This window comes from Hyla sarda, unplaced genomic scaffold (assembly GCF_029499605.1).
Source record: "Hyla sarda isolate aHylSar1 unplaced genomic scaffold, aHylSar1.hap1 scaffold_36, whole genome shotgun sequence".
NCBI classification, from domain to species: Eukaryota; Metazoa; Chordata; class Amphibia; order Anura; family Hylidae; genus Hyla; species Hyla sarda.
The window spans coordinates 77452-100435 of record NW_026610372.1 but is presented as its reverse complement, the minus strand read 5'-3'; the positions used below and the strand labels follow the sequence as shown (position 1 = coordinate 100435).

Here is a 22984-nt window from a genome sequence, read left to right as displayed (position 1 = left end):
AAAGGAATACCATGTCTAGCAGCAGAGTGCCCCTTCAGGATGACCATGAGCTCCTCTGTTTATTAAAGTCAACATCTGAAACTTGGCTCAAACTGGACCAGAACACAGGAGCAGATCTACAACACAATGGCTAAAAAAGAATGGCGGCATTAATGACCCAGTCAGACCCCAGTAGAAATGCCGTGTTGGGGCCCTAAAGGGTATTCTGATCCTACACATTGTCTGATTGCGGCCCCTGGGACCCCCCTCGATCTCTGGCGCGGCACCACAGTCATCCGGAACGAACTCCGCTACTCGCCGGATGACTGTCGACTCCTCCTTCCTGTCTATGGGATTAAATGTCTAGGGGCGATGTACCCCTTTAAGCTGGACCTAAAGCTGTAAAGACGAGTGCGACAAAGCTCCTCCTGAACCGCGTGAGCGACGAATAAAGTTATCTAGAGTACCAGGTCTTTACTTTATTGCTGCTATTGATTCATTGGATGGATTGAATAAATAATGGCGGGTGGGATCTGCTGGGTGTTGTTGTTCACCTGATCATGTCCTGATCTCATAATTAGAAGAGGGTACACTTTTTGTGGGATATACAATGGAAGGGGTCATCACCTGTTTCGGGAGGTGTCTTCGGCACAGGTTAGCGGGTTTGCTCCTTCCCCTCCGAGTAGTTTTGGGATCTGGAGATTTGACTGCTCTGACCCAATCTTCATTAATATATTGTTCTCCCCGGAGCAGGAAATCCAAATCTGCAGCGTCAGGAGCCGAGATCAGAGGTGGTGAAGCGAAACGTGACTCGGGGGTTAATGGGCGCTGCTCAGGTTCTCCTCACATGAAGACATTACACTGACATATTGTGTACACAGCCCGAGGGGAGGAATTACTGCACCGCCACAAGATTGTAACAGTTAACCTACAACCTGACACCTCACAGGGTTAATGTCCGCCCCGGCGTCTCCAATACTTATTCTTTATATCTCCAAGGAATTTCATTGTTGCCAGATTTCATGAAGCAGGTGACTGTCCACTTCCTATTCACTTACAATGTATCCAAAAAGTCTTCACCCCCGATCACTATATACAATGTACCCAGAAAGTCTTCACCCCCGGTCACTATATACAATGTACCCAGAAAGTCTTCACCCCCGGTCACTATATACAATGTACCCAGAAAGTCTTCACCCCCCAGTCACTATATACAATGTACCCAGAAAGTCTTCACTCCCGATCACTATATACAATGTATCCAAAAAGTCCTCACCCCCCCCCCATCACTATATACAATGTACCCAGAAAGTCTTCACTCCCGATCACTATATACAATGTATCCAAAAAGTCCTCACCCCCCCCCATCACTATATACAATGTACCCAGAAAGTCTTCACTCCCGATCACTATATACAATGTATCCAAAAAGTCCTCACCCCCCCCCATCACTATATACAATGTACCCAGAAAGTCTTCACCCCCGGTCACTATATACAATGTACCCAGAAAGTCTTCACCCCCGGTCACTATATACAATGTACCCAGAAAGTCTTCACCCCCGGTCACTATATACAATGTACCCAGAAAGTCTTCACCCCCCCCCTCCCCCCCGATCACTATATACAATGTACCCAGAAAGTCTTCACCCCCCCATCACTATATACAATGTATCCATAAAGTCTTCACCCCCGGTCACTATATACAATGTATCCATAAAGTCTTCACCCCCATCACTATATACAATGTACCCAGAAAGTCTTCACCCCCGGTCACTATATACAATGTATCCAAAAAGTCTTCACCCCCGATCACTATATACAATGTACCCAGAAAGTCTTCACCCCCGATCACTATATACAATGTATCCAAAAAGTCTTCACCCCCGGTCACTATATACAATGTATCCAGAAAGTCTTCACCCCCCGATCACTATATAAAATGTATCCAAAAAGTCTTCACCCCCGGTCACTATATACAATGTATCCAGAAAGTCTTCGCCCTCGGTCACTATATACAATGTATCCAAAAAGTCTTCACCCCCGATCACTATATACAATGTATCCTGAAAGTCTTCACCCCTGATCACTATATACAATGTATCCGGAAAGTCTTCACCCCCGGTCACTATATACAATGTATCCTGAAAGTCTTCACCCCTGATCACTATATACAATGTATCCAGAAAGTCTTCACCCCCGGTCACTATATAAAATGTATCCTGAAAGTCTTCACCCCTGATCACTATATACAATGTATCCAGAAAGTTTTCACCCCCGATCACTATATACAATGTATCCAGCAAGTCTTCACCCCCGATCACTATATACAATGTATCCAGAAAGTCTTCGCCCTCGGTCACTATATACAATGTATCCAAAAAGTCTTCACCCCCGATCACTATATACAATGTATCCTGAAAGTCTTCACCCCTGATCACTATATACAATGTATCCAGAAAGTCTTCGCCCTCGGTCACTATATACAATGTATCCAAAAAGTCTTCACCCCCGATCACTATATACAATGTATCCTGAAAGTCTTCACCCCTGATCACTATATACAATGTATCCAGCAAGTCTTCACCCCCGATCACTATATACAATGTATCCAGAAAGTCTTCACCCCCGATCACTATATAAAATGTATCCAAAAAGTCTTCACCCCCGATCACTATATACAATGTATCCAAAAAGTCCTCATCCCCAGTCACTATATGCAATGTATCCAGAAAGTCTTCACCCCCGGTCACTATATACAATGTATCCAGAAAGTCTTCACCCCCCGATCACTATATAAAATGTATTCAAAAAGTCTTCACCCCCGATCACTATATACAATGTATCCAGAAAGTCTTCACCCCCGATCACTATATAAAATGTATCCAAAAAGTCCTCATCCCCAGTCACTATATACAATGTATCCAGAAAGTCTTCACCCTCGGTCACTATATACAATGTATCCAAAAAGTCCTCATCCCCCTTTAACTATATACAATGTGTCCAGAAAGTCTTCACCCCCCCAGTCACTATATACAATGTGTCCAGAAAGTCTTCACCCCCGGTCACTATATACAATGTATCCAGAAAGTCTTCACCCCCGATCACTATATACAATGTATCCAGAAAGTCTTCACCCCCGATCACTGTATACAATGTACTCAGAAAGTCTTCACCCCCGATCACTATATACAATGTATCCAAAAAGTCTTCACCCCCCCATCACTATATACAATGTATCCAGCAAGTCTTCACCCCCGATCACTATATACAATGTATCCAGAAAGTCTTCACCCCCGGTCACTATATACAATGTATCCAAAAAGTCTTCACCCCCCCATCACTATATACAATGTATCCAAAAAGTTCTCACCCCCATCACTATATACAATGTATCCAGAAAGTCTTCACCCTCTGGTCACTATATACAATGTATCCAGAAAGTCTTCACCCCCGATCACTATATACAATGTATCCAAAAAGTCTTCACCCCCCCATCACTATATACAATGTATCCAGAAAGTCTTCACCCCCGATCACTATATACAATGTATCCAGAAAGTCTTCACCCCCGATCACTGTATACAATGTACCCAGAAAGTCTTCACCCCCGATCACTATATAAAATGTATCCAAAAAGTCCTCATCCCCAGTCACTATATACAATGTATCCAGAAAGTCTTCACCCCCGGTCACTATATACAATGTATCCAAAAAGTCTTCACCCCCCCATCACTATATACAATGTATCCAAAAAGTTCTCACCCCCATCACTATATACAATGTATCCAGAAAGTCTTCACCCTCTGGTCACTATATACAATGTATCCAGAAAGTCTTCACCCCTGGTCACTATATACAATGTATCCAGAAAGTCTTCACCCCCGATCACTATATACAATGTATCCAGAAAGTCTTCACCCTCTGGTCACTATATACAATGTATCCAGAAAGTCTTCACCCCCGATCACTATATACAATGTATCCAGAAAGTCTTCACCCCCGATCACTATATACAATGTATCCAGAAAGTCTTCACCCCCTGGTCACTATATACAATGTATCCAGAAAGTAGTCACCCCGATCACTATATACAATGTATCCAGAAAGTCTTCACCCTCTGGTCACTATATACAATGTATCCAGAAAGTCTTCACCCCCCATCACTATATACAATGTATCCAGAATGTCTTCACCCCCCGATCACTATGTACAATGTATCCAGAAAGTCTTCACCCTCTGGTCACTATATACAATGTATCCAGAAAGTCTTCACCCCCGATCACTATATACAATGTATCCAGAAAGTCTTCACCCTCTGGTCACTATATACAATGTATCCAGAAAGTCTTCACCCCCGGTCACTATATACAATGTATCCAGAAAGTCTTCACCCCCGGTTACTATATACAATGTATCCAGAAAGTCTTCACCCCCGGTCACTATATACAATGTATCCAGAAAGTCTTCACCCCCGGTCACGATATACAATGTATCCAGAAAGTCTTCACCCCCGGTCACGATATACAATGTATCCAGAAAGTCTTCACCCCCGATCACTATATACAGTGTATCCAGAAAGTCTTTACCCCCCCCCCCCCCCCGTCACTATATACAGTGTATCCAGAACGTCTTCAGCCCCGGTCACTATATACAATGGATTCAGAATGCCTTCACCCCCCCCCCCCCCGGTCACTATATACAATGTATCCGGAATGTCTTCAGCCCCAGTCACTATATACAATGTATCCGGAATGTCTTCACCCCCCCCCCCCCCCCCGGTCACTATATACAATGTATCCGGAATATCTTCACCCCCCCCCCCGGTCACTATGTACAATGTATCCGGAATATCTTCACCCCCCCCCCCCCCCCGGTCACTATATACAATACAATGTATCCGGAATATCTTCAGCCCCTCCCCCCCCCCCCCCCGGTCACTATATACGATGTATCCAAAAAGTCTTCACCCCCGGTCACTATATACAATGTATCCAAAAAGTCTTCACCCCCCCATCACTATATACAATGTATCCAAAAAGTTCTCACCCCCATCACTATATACAATGTATCCAGAAAGTCTTCACCCTCTGGTCACTATATACAATGTATCCAGAAAGTCTTCACCCCCCCATCACTATATACAATGTATCCAGAAAGTCTTCACCCCCGATCACTATATACAATGTATCCAAAAAGTCTTCACCCCCCCATCACTATATACAATGTATCCAGAAAGTCTTCACCCCCGATCACTATATACAATGTATCCAGAAAGTCTTCACCCCCGATCACTGTATAACAATGTACCCAGAAAGTCTTCACCCCCGATCACTATATAAAATGTATCCAAAAAGTCCTCATCCCCAGTCACTATATACAATGTATCCAGAAAGTCTTCACCCCCGGTCACTATATACAATGTATCCAAAAAGTCTTCACCCCCCCATCACTATATACAATGTATCCAAAAAGTTCTCACCCCCATCACTATATACAATGTATCCAGAAAGTCTTCACCCTCTGGTCACTATATACAATGTATCCAGAAAGTCTTCACCCCCGATCACTATATACAATGTATCCAGAAAGTCTTCACCCCCGATCACTATATACAATGTATCCAGAAAGTCTTCACCCCCTGGTCACTATATACAATGTATCCAGAAAGTAGTCACCCCCGATCACTATATACAATGTATCCAGAAAGTCTTCACCCTCTGGTCACTATATACAATGTATCCAGAAAGTCTTCACCCCCGGTCACTATATACAATGTATCCAGAAAGTCTTCACCCCCGGTTACTATATACAATGTATCCAGAAAGTCTTCACCCCCGGTCACTATATACAATGTATCCAGAAAGTCTTCACCCCCGGTCACGATATACAATGTATCCAGAAAGTCTTCACCCCCGGTCACGATATACAATGTATCCAGAAAGTCTTCACCCCCGATCACTATATACAGTGTATCCAGAAAGTCTTTACCCCCCCCCCCCGTCACTATATACAGTGTATCCAGAACGTCTTCAGCCCCGGTCACTATATACAATGGATTCAGAATGCCTTCACCCCCCCCCCCCCCCCCCGGTCACTATATACAATGTATCCGGAATGTCTTCAGCCCCAGTCACTATATACAATGTATCCGGAATGTCTTCACCCCCCCCCCCCCGGTCACTATATACAATGTATCCGGAATATCTTCACCCCCCCCCCCCGGTCACTATGTACAATGTATCCGGAATATCTTCACCCCCCCCCCCCCCGGTCACTATATACAATACAATGTATCCGGAATATCTTCAGCCCCTCCCCCCCCCCCCCCGGTCACTATATACAATGTATCCAGATTATCTTCACACCCCCCCCCCCCCCGGTCACTATGTACAATGTATCCGGAATATCTTCACCCCCCCCCCGGTCACTATATACAATACAATGTATCCGGAATATCTTCACCCCCCCCGGTCACTATATACAATACAATGTATCCGGAATATCTTCACCCCCCCCCCCCCCCCGGTCACTATATACAATACAATGTATCCGGAATATCTTCAGCCCCTCCCCCCCCCGGTCACTATATACAATGTATCCAGAATATCTTCACCCCCCCCCCCCCCCCCGGTCACTATGTACAATGTATCCGGAATATCTTCACCCCCCCCGGTCACTATATACAATACAATGTATCCGGAATATCTTCACCCCCCCCGGTCACTATATACAATACAATGTATCCGGAATATCTTCAGCCCCTCCACCCCCACGGTCACGATATGCAATGTATCCAGAATTTCTTCAGCCCCAGTCCCTTCTGTCACTTTTAATATTCATTTATTCATTGTTTTTGCACATAACACAAGTAGTCGCTGCTTTTATGTAACAACCAGAGATAAGTTAATATAAGAAAGATTTGGAAAAAATAAAATTGGGCCTCAATACTGGTCTGTGCTGATCAATGATATGATGGAAGCTGCTGCCATCTAGTGGTCACTGGCTCATGAAATATGTTTTGGTTTTTCTTCCATCGGGATGACCTTTGTCTTCTGTGCCTCTACAATGTTGGGGGTTGTGGTTGGTGTATAATGCATTGCTGACTCTCTTGATGAATTCTCAGTCATATTATTTGCATATAACATGCGCGGTCCCTTCCCCGCCGCGGTCCTTGGCTGATATTTCTTGTTCCTTTTGTGTCACGTTATATCACTTTATTATATTAACGTCTGCAGGAGGCAGAAATTCTTTGTCAGCCGCTAACGCCAGGGAATCATTGCGATGCTTTTTATTTTGAGCTGTTTATTGGGTTGTTACCGGAGCTGAGTTAATTCCATCGCCTCTCGTCCTATCCTCTGCGGCGCGTGCAAGGTAACAATGTCGCACGTCTTCATTAAGTTTACACACAATAATAAAATGGCTGCCAGCTCAGACAGCCGGTGTTTGTCTCCCTTTGCTTTTATTCTTTCTGAAGTGTCGGTATTCTTGACATTCGCCGTTCAAGTCATTTTTCTGGCGAATATTGTATCGCATCAAGTCATAAAGCGCGTGAGAGAGGCAGGAGCTGCTAATGGAGGACATTAGTTTTATTTCATGCAATGATGGCGCAGTTTTACTGTAAATCTTGCGGCATCTGAGTTTTTAATATTCTGGTTTGATGCTTCCGAATATAAAATGTTTTGTATAATGTGACGTTTTAGTCATTTCTTATGGTTCTTAATAAAAACACAAGACAAGTAAAAAAAAAAAAAACTCCAAACAAGGTAACGCACGAGCGGGGGAGCGGACTATAAAAACATACGTTAATTTATCTTTGTTTCCTTATGTGAAATAACGGCAGGTAGTAAAAAAAACGTGGCGGCGGCTGCATTCACGGTGAGTCACGTGACAGGAGTGACCGAGGGGGAGTGGATGGAGTCAGAGGGGAGGGTAGCCTCTTACATGAGCAGCTTCCTGTTCTCTACTAACATCAATGTAATGATGAAGAAGACGGCATCTGCGTATTGTGCAGGCTGCCATAATAACAAGATATTAAGGGGGGGTCAGCTGCTGTAGTCCTCAGATCGAGCGTGAGCTAGTGCATGCCTGCTATCACTAGAACAATGGTGTGTGTAATGGTCACATGACATGATAAGAATTCGATTTGATGCAGCTGTTGTAAAAGGACACTGGTCGTCAGGACATGATGAGGGTTGTAGTTTTGCAATAACTGGAGAGCCATAGCTTGGTCAGAGCATGATGGGAGTTATGGTTTTTCAAAAGCTGGAGCGGCACAGATTGGTCGGAGCATGATGGGAGTTTTAGTTTTGCAACAGTTGGACAGCCACGCTTTTCCAGGCAATGCTCTGTGTAGTGAACACACTAGACTATAGACTGATTCCTTCGCTGATACATTGTAACAAATAAGACAAAAAAGAGATTTCTGCTGATAATCCAGAAAGGCAGACGTGGTGCCCCTGTCTCGAGTCCAATGCTCACGGCCCATTCTATGTTAATGTGGAAGTGTCCAGATTTACAGGTTGTGTGATGTGTTAAGATGCATCTGCCACGATGGATTTGTACTTTGTCTGATCAGAGTCTTGTGTTCGGCAGGTCCAGGGTCACATGCCTCCTCTCATGATCCCCATCTTCTCACACGACCAGCGGACGTTGGCAGCGGCGGCTGCGGCCCAGCAGGGATTCCTCTTCCCCCCAGGACTAACCTACAAACCAGGTGGGTGACAAATCCAAGAGAGACCATGAATTGCAACATGTTACTACCTAGAAAATCTCCTTAGATCAGGAACCTTGTACCTCAGACTGGTAAGGGTGTATCTCAGACCAGGAAAGTTAAATTCTCAGACCAGTAAGGGTGTCCCCAGACCAGTAAGGGTGTCCCCAGACCAGTAAGGGTGTATCCCAGACCAGTAAGGGTGTATCTCAGACCAGTAAGGGTGTATCTCAGACCAGTAAGGGTGTATCTCAGACCAGCAATGGTGTATCTTAGGCCAGAATGGTTGTGTCTGAGTTTGTTTCCGATGTTGGAAAGATGGTATTTAAATGGTATTTTATATCAGAATATTTGTGTATCACGGAAAGGTTGTAGCTTGTATCCAGAATAGTAATCGGAACATGGAAAAATGTAGCATAACAGGTGAGTATCCCATACAAGAACATTGTATCTAAGCTCAGGAACATTGTGTCTTAGACTAGGAAGGGCGTATCTCAGCTCAGAAAGGTTGTATCTCAGAAAGAGCAATGTACCACAGCTCAGGGAGGTTGTGGCAAAGACTGGGAAGGGTCTATCATAGTGAGTCGGTTCTACACAACATTTCTAGGGATGTCTCAGGTTGGCCAGTGACTTCTGCCCCCGACCACCTCAGGACATGTGCGTGAGCTGTCCCCTCCGCAGGGCAGTGAGAAGGAACCTTGTAATAGGAGCTGAATTCGTGGAGAATTGATTATGAGCTGTTCCCGGGCCGCAGATGCCGCTCTCAGCTGCTCCAGACATTCTTCTGCTGCTCTTCATTTGCATTTGTCCGCCCCAGAACTTTCCCCCAGCTCCTCGCATTCTCTTCTTCATACCTTTTTACTAAACAGCGATTAATCGTTTTCTTGTGCAGAATTTCTCACCCTTAATGAGCGTCAAGAAATAATAAAAATGCAGCGAAATTTAATTAACAAATTAGAAAGAGAAAACTTCGCTTGCGCTCCCCCGCATGACGTCCACAACTTTGGGTTTCTGCTATTTCCAATTTAGGTTTTTCTTACATAATGACCTGGATGGTGCAACCATGTAGCTCATCCGCAGTGACCGGGCAGTTCGTCCGCATTGACTGGCCAGCTCGTCTGCAATGCAGTGATCGGGTGGCTTGTCCGCAGTGATCGGGCGGCTTGTCTGCGGTGACTTGGCAGTTCGTCCGCAGGGATCGGGCAGTTTGTCCTCAATGACCGGCCAGCTCGTCCGCTGTGACCCAGTGGCTCGTCCGCAGTGATCGGGCAGCTCGTCCGCAGTGATCGGGCGGCTCGTCCGCAGTGACCCGGTGGCTCGTCCGCAGTGATCAGGTGGCTCGTCTGTAGTGACCCAGTTGCTCATCCGCAGTGACAGCTTCTGTGTGTGTCCCAGACTGACGAGTCAGCAGGAGGACAGCGAATATCTGTGTCCCAGGAACAGGTGTCATGACAATAAGTATTGTGACTCTGGGAATGCAACTTCTGCAGGTGGGTATCCATACCTCAGAATATCCCATCCCCTGCACAGTGTTATCTACCTGTCAAGATGTGTACCACAATCACCTGTCATCGTCTGTGTTAGCGGATCTAGTAAGTCTAGGCCCAATATCTATGGGATACACTGCTTTCTTCTCTTTATCCATATGATCCAAGTAATATTACTCATATTCTGTGATATCTGCTAATACACTTTACCATGGGTCCTCCTCCTCTTTATTCCAGCCGGATCTGGCCCGAACCCCATTCATTTCAATGAGCCGACCGGAGTCCAGCACGGTTTTCTAACTGGACCTCATCCGGTCGGCTCATTGAAATGCATTACATAAAGGACGGGTCCGGCTGGGATAGGGCAGCGCCCGGTTTTTGCTCCTCCAGTCGTATCTGGTCCCTGTATTGCAAAATCGTACTGTGAACCGGCCCTTATATGTCGATTATCCTTGGAATCTCCTTAGCTGTATTCATTATCCCTAGGAATTGGATCCACACAGCTGGATTTATAATCCTTGGGATCAGATGAGTGTTCCTACTGTCACTCACAGGCCTGACAGGTTATTATAGGGCAGAGAATATTGTGATAGAACACGTACTCCACCACTTTTTTCTGAGGTCCATCTTCTCTGTCCTTTTCCCAAGGACCAACCAAATATGTTCATGTTATGGTGAAGTTGAGATTGTAGGGACGGTGTGTACAATGTTTACTGCAGGTGATGACACATTCCCCAATGAAGATTCCTGCAGATAATGCAACAACACTTTCCTGCGACAATGCACCTTGAAGAAAACTTAATCACGAAGATCCCTACAGATGATGCCACACTTCCCCTTAAAGATTCCTGCAGATGATGCAAACGCCTCCCTGCGAAGATTTCTGCAGATGATTTCTTAGCACATCCATGTGAAGCTCCCTGTAAATGATATGACACTGTCTTGTTAAAATTCTTGCAACAGTTCCCTGTGAAGATTCGTGATGCAACACCTCACCATGAAAATTTCTGCAGAAGATTTGAAAGTTCGTTAACGTGAAGATTCTTGTAGCTGAATTGACAGCTGGTCCACGTGAAAATTTCTGCCGATGATTTAACACTTGTGAAAATTCCAGCGACAATTCCCTGGAAACATTCATGAAGCAAAACCTCAACATGAAGATTCCTGCAAATAATGCAAAACTTCCCCATGAAGATTCCTGCACATGATTTGACAGCCCGTCCACGTGAAGATTTCTGCAGATGATTTGACAGCCCATCCACGTGAAGATTCCTGCAGATGATTTGACAGCCCGTCCACGTGAAGATTCCTGCAGATGATTTGACAGCCCGTCCACGTGAAGATTTCTGCAGATGATTTGACAGCCCATCCACGTGAAGATTTCTGCAGATGATTTGACAGCCTATTCACGTGAAGATTCCTGCAGATGATTTGACAGATTGTCCACGTGAAGATTCCTGCAGATTTGACAGCCTGTCCACATGAAGATTCCTGCAGATGATTTGACAGCTTGTCCACATGAAGATTCCTGCAGATGATTTGACAGCCCATCCACGTGAAGATTCCTGCAGATGATTTGACAGCTTGTCCACGTGAAGATTCCTGCAGATGATTTGACAGCTTGTCCACGTGAAGATTCCTGCAGATTTGACAGCCTGTCCACATGAAGATTGCTGCAGATGATTTGACAGCCCATCCACGTGAAGATTTTTGCAGATGATTTGACAGCTCATCCATGTGAAGATTCCTGCAGATGATTTGGCAGCTCGTCCACGTGAAGATTCCTGCAGACGATTTGACAGCTCATCCACATGAAGATTTCTGCAGATGATTTGACAGCCCATCCACGTGAAGATTTTTGCAGATGATTTGACAGCTCGTCCACATGAAGATTCCTGCAGATGATTTGGCAGCTCGTCCACGTGAAGATTCCTGCAGATGATTTGGCAGCTCATCCATGTGAAGATTCCTGCAGATGATTTGGCAGCTCGTCCACGTGAAGATTCCTGCAGACGATTTGACAGCTCATCCACATGAAGATTTCTGCAGATGATTTGACAGCCCATCCATGTGAAGATTTCTGCAGATGATTTGACAGCTCGTCCATGTGAAGGTTTCTGCAGATGATTTGACAGCTCGTCCATGTGAAGATTCCTGCAGATGATTTGACAGCTTGTCCACGTGAAGATTCCTGCAGATTTGACAGCCTGTCCACATGAAGATTGCTGCAGATGATTTGACAGCCCATCCACGTGAAGATTTTTGCAGATGATTTGACAGCTCATCCACGTGAAGATTCCTGCAGACGATTTGACAGCTCATCCACATGAAGATTTCTGCAGATGATTTGACAGCCCATCCATGTGAAGATTTCTGCAGATGATTTGACAGCTCATCCATGTGAAGGTTTCTGCAGATGATTTGACAGCCCATCCATGTGAAGGTTTCTGCAGATGATTTGACAGCCCATCCATGTGAAGATTTCTGCAGATGATTTGACAGCTCGTCCATGTGAAGGTTTCTGCAGATGATTTGACAGCTCGTCCATGTGAAGATTCCTGCAGATGATTTGACAGCTTGTCCACGTGAAGATTCCTGCAGATTTGACAGCCTGTCCACATGAAGATTGCTGCAGATGATTTGACAGCCCATCCACGTGAAGATTTTTGCAGATGATTTGACAGCTCATCCATGTGAAGATTCCTGCAGATGATTTGGCAGCTCGTCCACGTGAAGATTCCTGCAGACGATTTGACAGCTCATCCACATGAAGATTTCTGCAGATGATTTGACAGCCCATCCACGTGAAGATTTTTGCAGATGATTTGACAGCTCGTCCACATGAAGATTCCTGCAGATGATTTGGCAGCTCGTCCACGTGAAGATTCCTGCAGATGATTTGGCAGCTCATCCATGTGAAGATTCCTGCAGATGATTTGGCAGCTCGTCCACGTGAAGATTCCTGCAGACGATTTGACAGCTCATCCACATGAAGATTTCTGCAGATGATTTGACGGCCCATCCATGTGAAGATTTCTGCAGATGATTTGACAGCTCATCCATGTGAAGGTTTCTGCAGATGATTTGACAGCCCATCCATGTGAAGGTTTCTGCAGATGATTTGACAGCCCATCCATGTGAAGATTTCTGCAGATGATTTGACAGCTCGTCCATGTGAAGGTTTCTGCAGATGATTTGACAGCTCGTCCATGTGAAGATTCCTGCAGATGATTTGACAGCTCGTCCATGTGAAGATTCCTGCAGATGATTTGACAACCGATCCACGTGAAGATTCCTGCAGATGATTTGACAGCCCATCCACGTGAAGATTCCTGCAGATGATTTGACAGCCTGGCTACATGAAGATTCCTGCAGATGATTTGACAGCCCATCCACGTGAAGATTCCTTCAGATGATTTGACAGCTCATCCATGTGAAGATTCCTGCAGATGATTTGACAGCTCATCCATGTGAAGATTCCTGCAGATGATTTGACAACCCATCCACGTGAAGATTTCTGTAGATGATTTGACAACCCATCCACGTGAAGATTTCTGTAGATGATTTGACAACCCATCCACGTGAAGATTCCTGCAGATGATTTGACAGCCTGGCTACATGAAGATTCCTGCAGATGATTTGACAGCCCATCCACGTGAAGATTCCTGCAGATGATTTGACAGCTCATCCATGTGAAGATTCCTGCAGATGATTTGACAGCTCATCCATGTGAAGATTCCTGCAGATGATTTGACAGCCCATCCACGTGAAGATTTCTGTAGATGATTTGACAACCCATCCACGTGAAGATTCCTGCAGATGATTTGACATCCTATCCACGTGAAGATTTCTGTAGATGATTTGACAACCCATCCACGTGAAGATTTCTGCAGATGATTTGACAGCTCATCCACGTGAAGATTCCTGCAGATGATTTGACATCCTATCCACGTGAAGATTTCTGTAGATGATTTGACAACCCATCCACGTGAAGATTTCTGCAGATGATTTGACAGCTCATCCACGTGAAGATTCTGCAGAGGATTTACAGCTCGTCCACGTGAAGATTTGTTTAGATGATGCGACTCTTCAGTATATTCAGTTACATTGAGATAGATGTAGGCAGGAAGCATCTGAGAAAGACTGGGCCCCTATTTCCACCTGTGGACACTTGTGGTTGTCTCAGTTTTCTTCGTGGCACAGGATGCATCAGGTAGAGTAGTAGTATGGGGGGGGGGGCGTCTTGTTGTAACACGTGTTCTGTTCTGTAGAAATCACAGGCATAACTCGTTCACCAAAGCATCTGAAATCCTGATACAAATGTGAGGAAAAACTGCTGTAACATGTTAGCTGATCCCCTGCCAAGATTCTTCACCGTTGCTCATGCTTCTATCCTAACCCTTTCACTGCCACCATCCGGGTTAAGTATTTGTCCTTGGCCTGTGATGGAAGAAACGTGTGATTATACAGGTCACTGTCATTCTCTATATTATCTTATTTTCAGTATCTTTGCTTGTTGTCAATGCCTGGGAACATTCTTGTTTATGTAGAGGCCACAAATGAATTCTGACCTTGTCCTGTTCACAACTGAGAGTCTGTTACAGTATATCATTGTAGTTATGAGCTATCATTATCAGTATATCATTACAGGGCTGCATGAATGATCCAGTATTATTCCATACAGTCCAGACCCCTGATGATTGAGATGTGTAATAGCCTCGTTAAACAATCAACAATTTAGTTCATGGGCGTTTGCATCCTGCGGTAATCTGCCCATATAATGTATCACAGGGCCTGTTACGTTCCCTCCATGTGGGGATGAGCCCCAAAAAATAAATTTCATTATTTGCGCAAATTCTGTGACTTTTTGGCATATATACCACTGGTCCAGCTTGCCACAGCTTAGTAATTGAACCCCCCCCCCATTGTGCCACATTTTAAATGGTAAATCTGATTCAAAGTCTGGAGAACATTTTATTGTACAGTGAGGAGCGGCTGACTTCAGACCACGCACTCCATGTGGCAGAATGGAGTCTATTGTTTCCTATCAGCCATTTCTGGCTAGGAAGAAGTAAGTGCAGTTAAATCGTGGTAGAAGACAGCTTGGTGGGACCGCTTACAGGTAAAATACTTGTGTTATATTTAGCCGAGCTTCGAGGGATGCATTAAAGCACTATTGCAATACCAGGGGGTGCAGATTAGTATTCCAAAATACAGGAAATAATACGTAGTGAGAGGAAATAGACAAATCGCACTCACCCTCGGTAGTTGCAGTAATCAAGAAACTTTATTCCAATGATGAACATATGGAAGTAACAGGCATTGGGCAACTAGTTTCACACCAGGTGGTGCTTCTTCTGGCTTGTGGAACTTCACAAGCCAGAAGAAGCATCACCTGGTGTGAAACTAGTTGTTTGTTCTGGGACTCCTCCACGTCCAATGCCTGTTACTTCCAAACGTTCATCTTTGGAATAAAGTTTCTTGATTACTGCAACTCCAGAGGGTGAGTGTGATTCGTCGATTTCCTCTCACTAAGATGTTAGTGCAGGACAGGTGACTTGTGTCCTCCATGTCTGGTGCTGAGATATAAGGTGAGTACCTGTAGAGGTAATTATTGTGGCGCGGCGGCAGTGTCTATACATACAGCACATAATTGGAGCCCAACAAAGCACTGCATTAATAATTCATGTAATAATACATTAGCAGTACATTTAATTAATAATAGATTTAAGCGCAGTGCTGCCGCTCTCCTCCACCTTCCCTCGTTGCAGCGTTTTACCACACTTGAATAGAATGTGCCGGTAATTTGCATCTATTATTCTCTCGGCTTTTTGTAACGTGTCATAATCAGCGTTGTCTGTTTTACACAGATCACTTTGTATCATTTGTTGTTGTGAAACAATGATGACTGGAAATGCCTGAGCGTGCCGCGCACACGATAAAAGCTACAACAACTCCCAGGCTGTCCAGGCGCATTCAATTAAAATCCCATATTTCTCCCTTTATGAGCACATTAAACTCCTCTGGAGTGGACGTCGCGCAGTAAAGATAATGACCTTGGCGATCACTCGTCCAACACAAACCTTTGGCGTAATCTTCCTCTGCCCGGAACGCCTGCTCTGTTCTCCTAATTACAGTGTTAAGTGTCCGCCTGGGGCAGCGTGCGGCAGGAAGTGATCACCTGACCTCACCTCACTGGACCTCCAGCCACTCACTATTAGTGGATTTTTCCACTTGTAAAGATGAATATTTTTCCGGGAACATTTTCTTTATGCATTGTAGACACCATTTTCTGCTATGTTGCACTTTATTCCCTTGTTATTTGTTTGCAGACATTCATTTCTTATATTTTTTGTTTGTGGCGAGTCTCACTCCGAAATATGAACACTCAATAAAGTAAAAAAGTTTAATGTGTATAAAAATACTATTGGATGACATCACAAGAGTGGGTGGAGCTGGTAAATCAGATCTGTAATCTAGAAATGTCATCTGTAAACTACCCTGATAGACGTTCATACAGCAGTCGGTCCTGCAGGTCCATAGTTTGTGTGTATAAGTGTATCCATGTGTACATATACACTGAATGCCCCCTTTCTTAGCGCTACCATCTAGTAGCGTTTTGAACCTCCATTGGCCTTCAGAGTGGCAGCAGTTCATTGAAGCATAGATTCCACTATGTGGAAAAAAATCTTTCTGCGGGAATATCGGCTAATGTGGACAGAATCACCTCTCACAAACTGTATATTAGTTGGGAGATCCTGACATGCTGCAAGTAGCCTGTTCTACCTCATCCCAGGGATCCAGAGATGTCTGTAGAATTAAGATATAGTGACTGTGAAGGCCGGGGAAGCAAAAAAAAAAAATCACTTTCATGTTCCTGGAGCTTATCCACGACTATAAGACCCTTGTATATGATTGTCCTTCTGCCATAGAAGAGTCAGCTGCCACGGATGCCCCATCCCAACTAAGCATGGCGCCACACAGATCTGGATCAATTTGTCCTGGCAATATTTATTCCCAGAGATCTGGATCTATCTGACCAGGTCATGTTTCTCTATAGAGATCTGGATCCATCTGACCAGGTCATGTTTCTCTATAGAGATCTGGATCCATCTGACCAGGACATGTTTCTCTATAGAGATCTGAATCCATCTGACCAGGTCATGTTCATCCACAGAGATCTGGATCCATCTGACCAGGTCATATTTCTCTATAGAGATCTGGATCCATCTGACCAGGTCATGTTTCTCTATAGAGATCTGGATCCATCTGACCAGGACATGTTTCTCTATAGAGATCTGGATCCATCCGACCAGGACATGTTTCTCTATATAGATCTGGATCCATCTGACCAGGACATGTTTCTCTATAGAGATCTGGATCCATCTGACCAGGCCATGTTTCTCTATAGAGATCTGGATCCATCTGACCAGGACATGTTTCTCTATAGAGATCTGGATCCATCCGACCAGGTCATGTTTCTCTATAGAGATCGGGATCCATCTGACCAGGTCATGTTTCTCTATAGAGATCTGGATCCATCTGACCAGGTCATGTTTCTCTAAAGAGATCTGGATCCATCTGACCAGGTCATGTTTCTCTATAGAGATCTGGATCCATCTGACCAGGCCATGTTTCTCCACAGAGATCTGGATCCATCTGACCAGGCCATGTTTCTCTATAGAGATCTGGATCCATCTGACCAGGACATGTTTCCCTATAGAGATCTGGATCCATCTGACCAGGCCATGTTTCTCCACAGAGACCTGGATCCATCTGACCAGGCCATGTTTCTCTATAGAGATCGGGATCCATCTGACCAGGTCATGTTTCTTTATATAGATCTGGATCAATCTGACCAGGCCATGTTTCTCTATATAGATCTGGATCCATCTGACCAGGTCATGTTTCTCTATAGAGATCTGGATCCATCTGACCAGGACATGTTTCTCTATAGAGATCTGGATCCATCTGACCAGGACATGTTTCTCTATAGAGATCTGGATCCATCTGACCAGGTCATGTTTCTCTATAGAGATCTGGATCCATCTGACCAGGTCATGTTTCTCTATAGAGATCTGGATCCATCTGACCAGGCCATGTTTCTCTATAGAGATCTGGATCCATCTGACCAGGACATGTTTCCCTATAGAGATCTGGATCCATCTGACCAGGCCATGTTTCTCCACAGAGACCTGGATCCATCTGACCAGGCCATGTTTCTCTATAGAGATCGGGATCCATCTGACCAGGTCATGTTTCTTTATATAGATCTGGATCAATCTGACCAGGCCATGTTTCTCTATATAGATCTGGATCCATCTGACCAGGTCATGTTTCTCTATAGAGATCTGGATCCATCTGACCAGGACATGTTTCTCTATAGAGATCTGGATCCATCTGACCAGGACATGTTTCTCTATAGAGATCTGGATCCATCTGACCAGGTCATGTTTCTCTATAGAGATCTGGATCCATCTGACCAGGTCATGTTTCTCTATAGAGATCTGGATCCATCTGACCCGGCCATGTTTCTCCACAGAGATCAGGATCCATCTGACCAGGCCATGTTTCTCTATAGAGATCGGGATCCATCTGACCAGGACATGTTTCTTTATATAGATCTGGATCAATCTGACCAGGTCATGTTTCTCTATATAGATCTGGATCCATCTGACCAGGTCATGTTTCTCTATATAGATCTGGATCCATCTGACCAGGACATGTTTCTCTATAGAGATCTGGATCCATCTGACCAGGTCATGTTTCTCTATAGAGATCTGAATCCATCTGACCAGGACATGTTTCTCTATATAGATCTGGATCCATCTGACCAGGACATGTTTCTCTATATAGATCTGGATCCATCTGACCAGGACATGTTTCTCTATAGAGATCTGGATCCATCTGACCAGGTCATGTTTCTCTATATAGATCTGGATCCATCTGACCAGGCCATGTTTCTCTATAGAGATCTGGATCCATCTGACCAGGTCATGTTTCTCTATAGAGATCTGGATCCATCTGACCAGGCCATGTTTCTCTATAGAGATCTGGATCCATCTGATCAGGACATGTTTGCTCTTTTGCTCCATCAAGCTTTTCCTTTCTCTTTTGCTCAGACACAATTGTGCTATTATGGCCTATGTGTGTTAGGGAGCCTTGAGTTGTGGGTTTGGACACATTATTTGGACACCAGCATTGTATTCCTTAGTTTCCGGAGTGTTCTCCAGCTGTTCATCACGAGTTGTTTCCCCTTTTTGCTGCACGTTTTCCCCCTATCATACCATTCTCCATACACTGTACAACACGGCTGGCAGTAACATCCTGGCCCCGGCTAGTCTACCTGATGATCAGAATGCGCTTCAATCTCGCTGATCATTGGATTTTATGTTGCATCCTGGATGATGGGTTTTATCTCCATGCACGGGAGACTGTGAGAGGGCAGTGGGCTCTAATGAAGGGGCCATTAAGGTATAAGGTGTATACACCATGGATACTACATAGACTATATACATGTGTGGTCAATATGTTGGTGTATATATATCTTCATGGTATGCACCTACCGGATTGTTGTACGGTTTAGGTAATAACGTGAGGACCTGTCACAATAATCACCTCACACGAGGAGATCGCAGCTCAGGGCGCGGCAGCCAAAGATGGAAATAAAGAGGAACATTAAGATATTTCATAGAATTGAAGTATGGCAGCTGCAGAGAAACGCCACGGGGAAGTGTCATTAGGAACGAGGGGCTTAACCCTTCAGTGCTCATTCGCATCCTACAATCTTTACATAATATATACATATTACTCCTACTAATTTATAGAGGGGGCGGAGTACAGTCTCATAATATAATGGAAGAGAGAGCGACATTTATAGAGGGGGCGGAGCACAGCCTCATTATATAAGGGAAGAGAGAGCGACATTTATAGAGGGGACGGAGCACAGCCTCATTATATAAGGGAAGAGAGAGCGACATTTATAGAGGGGGCGGAGCACAGCCTCATTATATAAGGGAAGAGAGAGACCGACATTTATAGAGGGGGCGGAGCACAGCCTCATCATAAAAGGGAAGGGAGAGCGACATTTATAGAGGGGGCGTAGCACAGCCTCATCATAAAAGGGAAGGGAGAGCGACATTTATAGAGGGGGCGGAGCACAGCCTCATTATATAAGGGAAGAGAGAGACCGACATTTATAGAGGGGGCGGAGCACAGCCTCATTATATAAGGAAAGAGAGAGCGACATTTATAGAGGGGGCGGAGCACAGCCTCATCATAAAAGGGAAGGGAGAGCGACATTTATAGAGGGGGCGGAGCACAGCCTCATTATATAAGGGAAGAGAGAGCGACATTTATAGAGGGGGCGGAGCACAGCCTCATCATAAAAGGGAAGGGAGAGCGACATTTATAGAGGGGGCGGAGCACAGCCTCATTATATAAGGGAAGAGAGAGACCGACATTTATAGAGGGGGCGGAGCACAGCCTCATTATATAAGGAAAGAGAGAGCGACATTTATAGAGGGGGCGGAGCACAGCCTCATCATAAAAGGGAAGGGAGAGCGACATTTATAGAGGGGGCGGAGCACAGCCTCATTATATAAGGGAAGAGAGAGCGACATTTATAGAGGGGGCGGAGCACAGCCTCATCATAAAAGGGAAGGGAGAGCGACATTTATAGAGGGGGCGGAGCACAGCCTCATTATATAAGGGAAGAGAGAGACCGACATTTATAGAGGGGGCGGAGCACAGCCTCATCATAAAAGGGAAGGGAGAGCGACATTTATAGAGGGGGCGGACCACAGCCTCATCATAAAAGGGAAGGGAGAGCGACATTTATAGAGGGGGCGGAGCACAGCCTCATTATATAAGGGAAGAGAGAGACCGACATTTATAGAGGGGGCGGAGCACAGCCTCATTATATGAGGAAAGAGAGAGCGACATTTATAGAGGGGGCGGAGCACAGCCTCATCATAAAAGGGAAGGGAGAGCGACATTTATAGAGGGGGCGGAGCACAGCCTCATTATATAAGGGAAGAGAGAGCACCATTTATAGAGGGGGCGAAGCACAGCCTCATTATATAAGGGAAGAGAGAGCAACATTTATAGAGGGGGCGGAGCACAGCCTCATCATATAAGTGCAGAGAGAGCGACATTTATAGAGGGGGCGGAGTACAGCCTCATTATATAAGGGAAGAGAGAGCACCATTTATAGAGGGGGCGGAGCACAGCCTCATCATATAAGTGCAGAGAGAGCGACATTTATAGAGGGGGCGGAGTACAGCCTCATTATATAAGGGAAGAGAGAGCAACATTTATAGAGTGGGCGGAGCACAGCCTCATTATATAAGGGAAGAGAGAGCGCCATTTATAGAGTGGGCGGAGCACAGCCTCATTATATAAGTGCAGAGAGAGAGCGACATTTATCATATGGACATGAGGAAAGTCTACACTCGGGGGTGGAGTGCGGTTTTATCCCTTCACCATCACAATGGAAATTGACAAGTGGGTTATGTAAGTTTCCTGTATTGTTTTGCAGAAATATCTGGCGGGCCGGGACACGCTCACATGAATTAGGCTCATTCCTTTTCAAGAATTTGGACAGGATGAAACAATGAATATTCAGTCAACTCAGTTCATGTACAAAGGAAAAACGGTCCTATCGCTGCACTGAACGCGCCATTAGTATGCAGCACAGCCAGATGTTTCACGGTCACCAGAAATCTGACTTGTCAGGTAGATGCCCCGGTGGGACGTCGCCCCCTCGTGGCCAAATTGTGAAAAAGAAGTTCCTAAAAAAGCCAACTAGAAACCTGATGACTGCAGGTATTAAAAAGTGCAAAGACGTCCCCAGCGACACAAACAGTGACAATCCCCTCCTCCTCAAATGTCATAATCCCCCATACTTGTATGATAAAATCAGCCCCTCTATAAATGTCCCTCTTCTCGCTCTCATATAAGATCGCACACCACATATGTCTATAAATGTCCCTCTTCTCGCTCTCATATAAGATCGCACACCACATATGTCTATAAATGTCCCTCTTCTCGCTCTCATATAAGATCGCACACCACATATGTCTATAAATGTCCCTCTTCTCGCTCTCATGTAAGATCGCACACCACATATCCCTATAAATGTCCCTCTTCTCACTCTCATATAAGATAGCACACCACATATCCCTATAAATGTCCCTCTTCTCCCTCTCCTATAAGATCGCACACCACATATTCCTATAAATGTCCCTCTTCTCCCTCTCCTATAAGATCGCACACCACATATTCCTATAAATGTCCCTCTTCTTGCTCTCATATAAGATCGCACACCACATATGTCTATAAATGTCCCTCTTCTCGCTCTCATATAAGATCGCACACCACATATCTATAAATGTCCCTCTTCTCCCTCTCATATAAGATCGCACACCACATATCCCTATAAATGTCCCTCTTCTCACTCTCATATAAGATCGCACACCACATATCCCTATAAATGTCCCTCTTCTCGCTCTCATATAAGATCGCACACCACATATCTATAAATGTCCCCGTCTCGCTCTCCTATAAGATCGCACACCACATATGTCTATAAATGTCCCTCTTCTCGCTCTCATATAAGATCGCACACCACATATCCCTATAAATGTCCCTCTTCTCGCTCTCATATAAGATCGCACACCACATATCTATAAATGTCCCCGTCTCGCTCTCCTATAAGATCGCACACCACATATTCCTATAAATGTCCCTCTTCTCGCTCTCCTATAAGATCGCACACCACATATCCCTATAAATGTCCCTCTTCT

At 44.9% G+C, this 22984-nt stretch overlaps 1 protein-coding gene across 1 annotated transcript in view; it reads left to right on the top strand.

Moving 5' to 3' along the window:
- Positions 1-22984, top strand: part of LOC130331910 (transcription factor Sox-6-like) — a gene marked incomplete in the record, with an annotated part of 403713 nt that overhangs the window by 316303 nt on the left and 64426 nt on the right. The window contains 1 exon segment of the mRNA XM_056553725.1: positions 8574-8694. Within this exon segment, the coding sequence (XP_056409700.1) occupies positions 8574-8694 (121 nt within the window).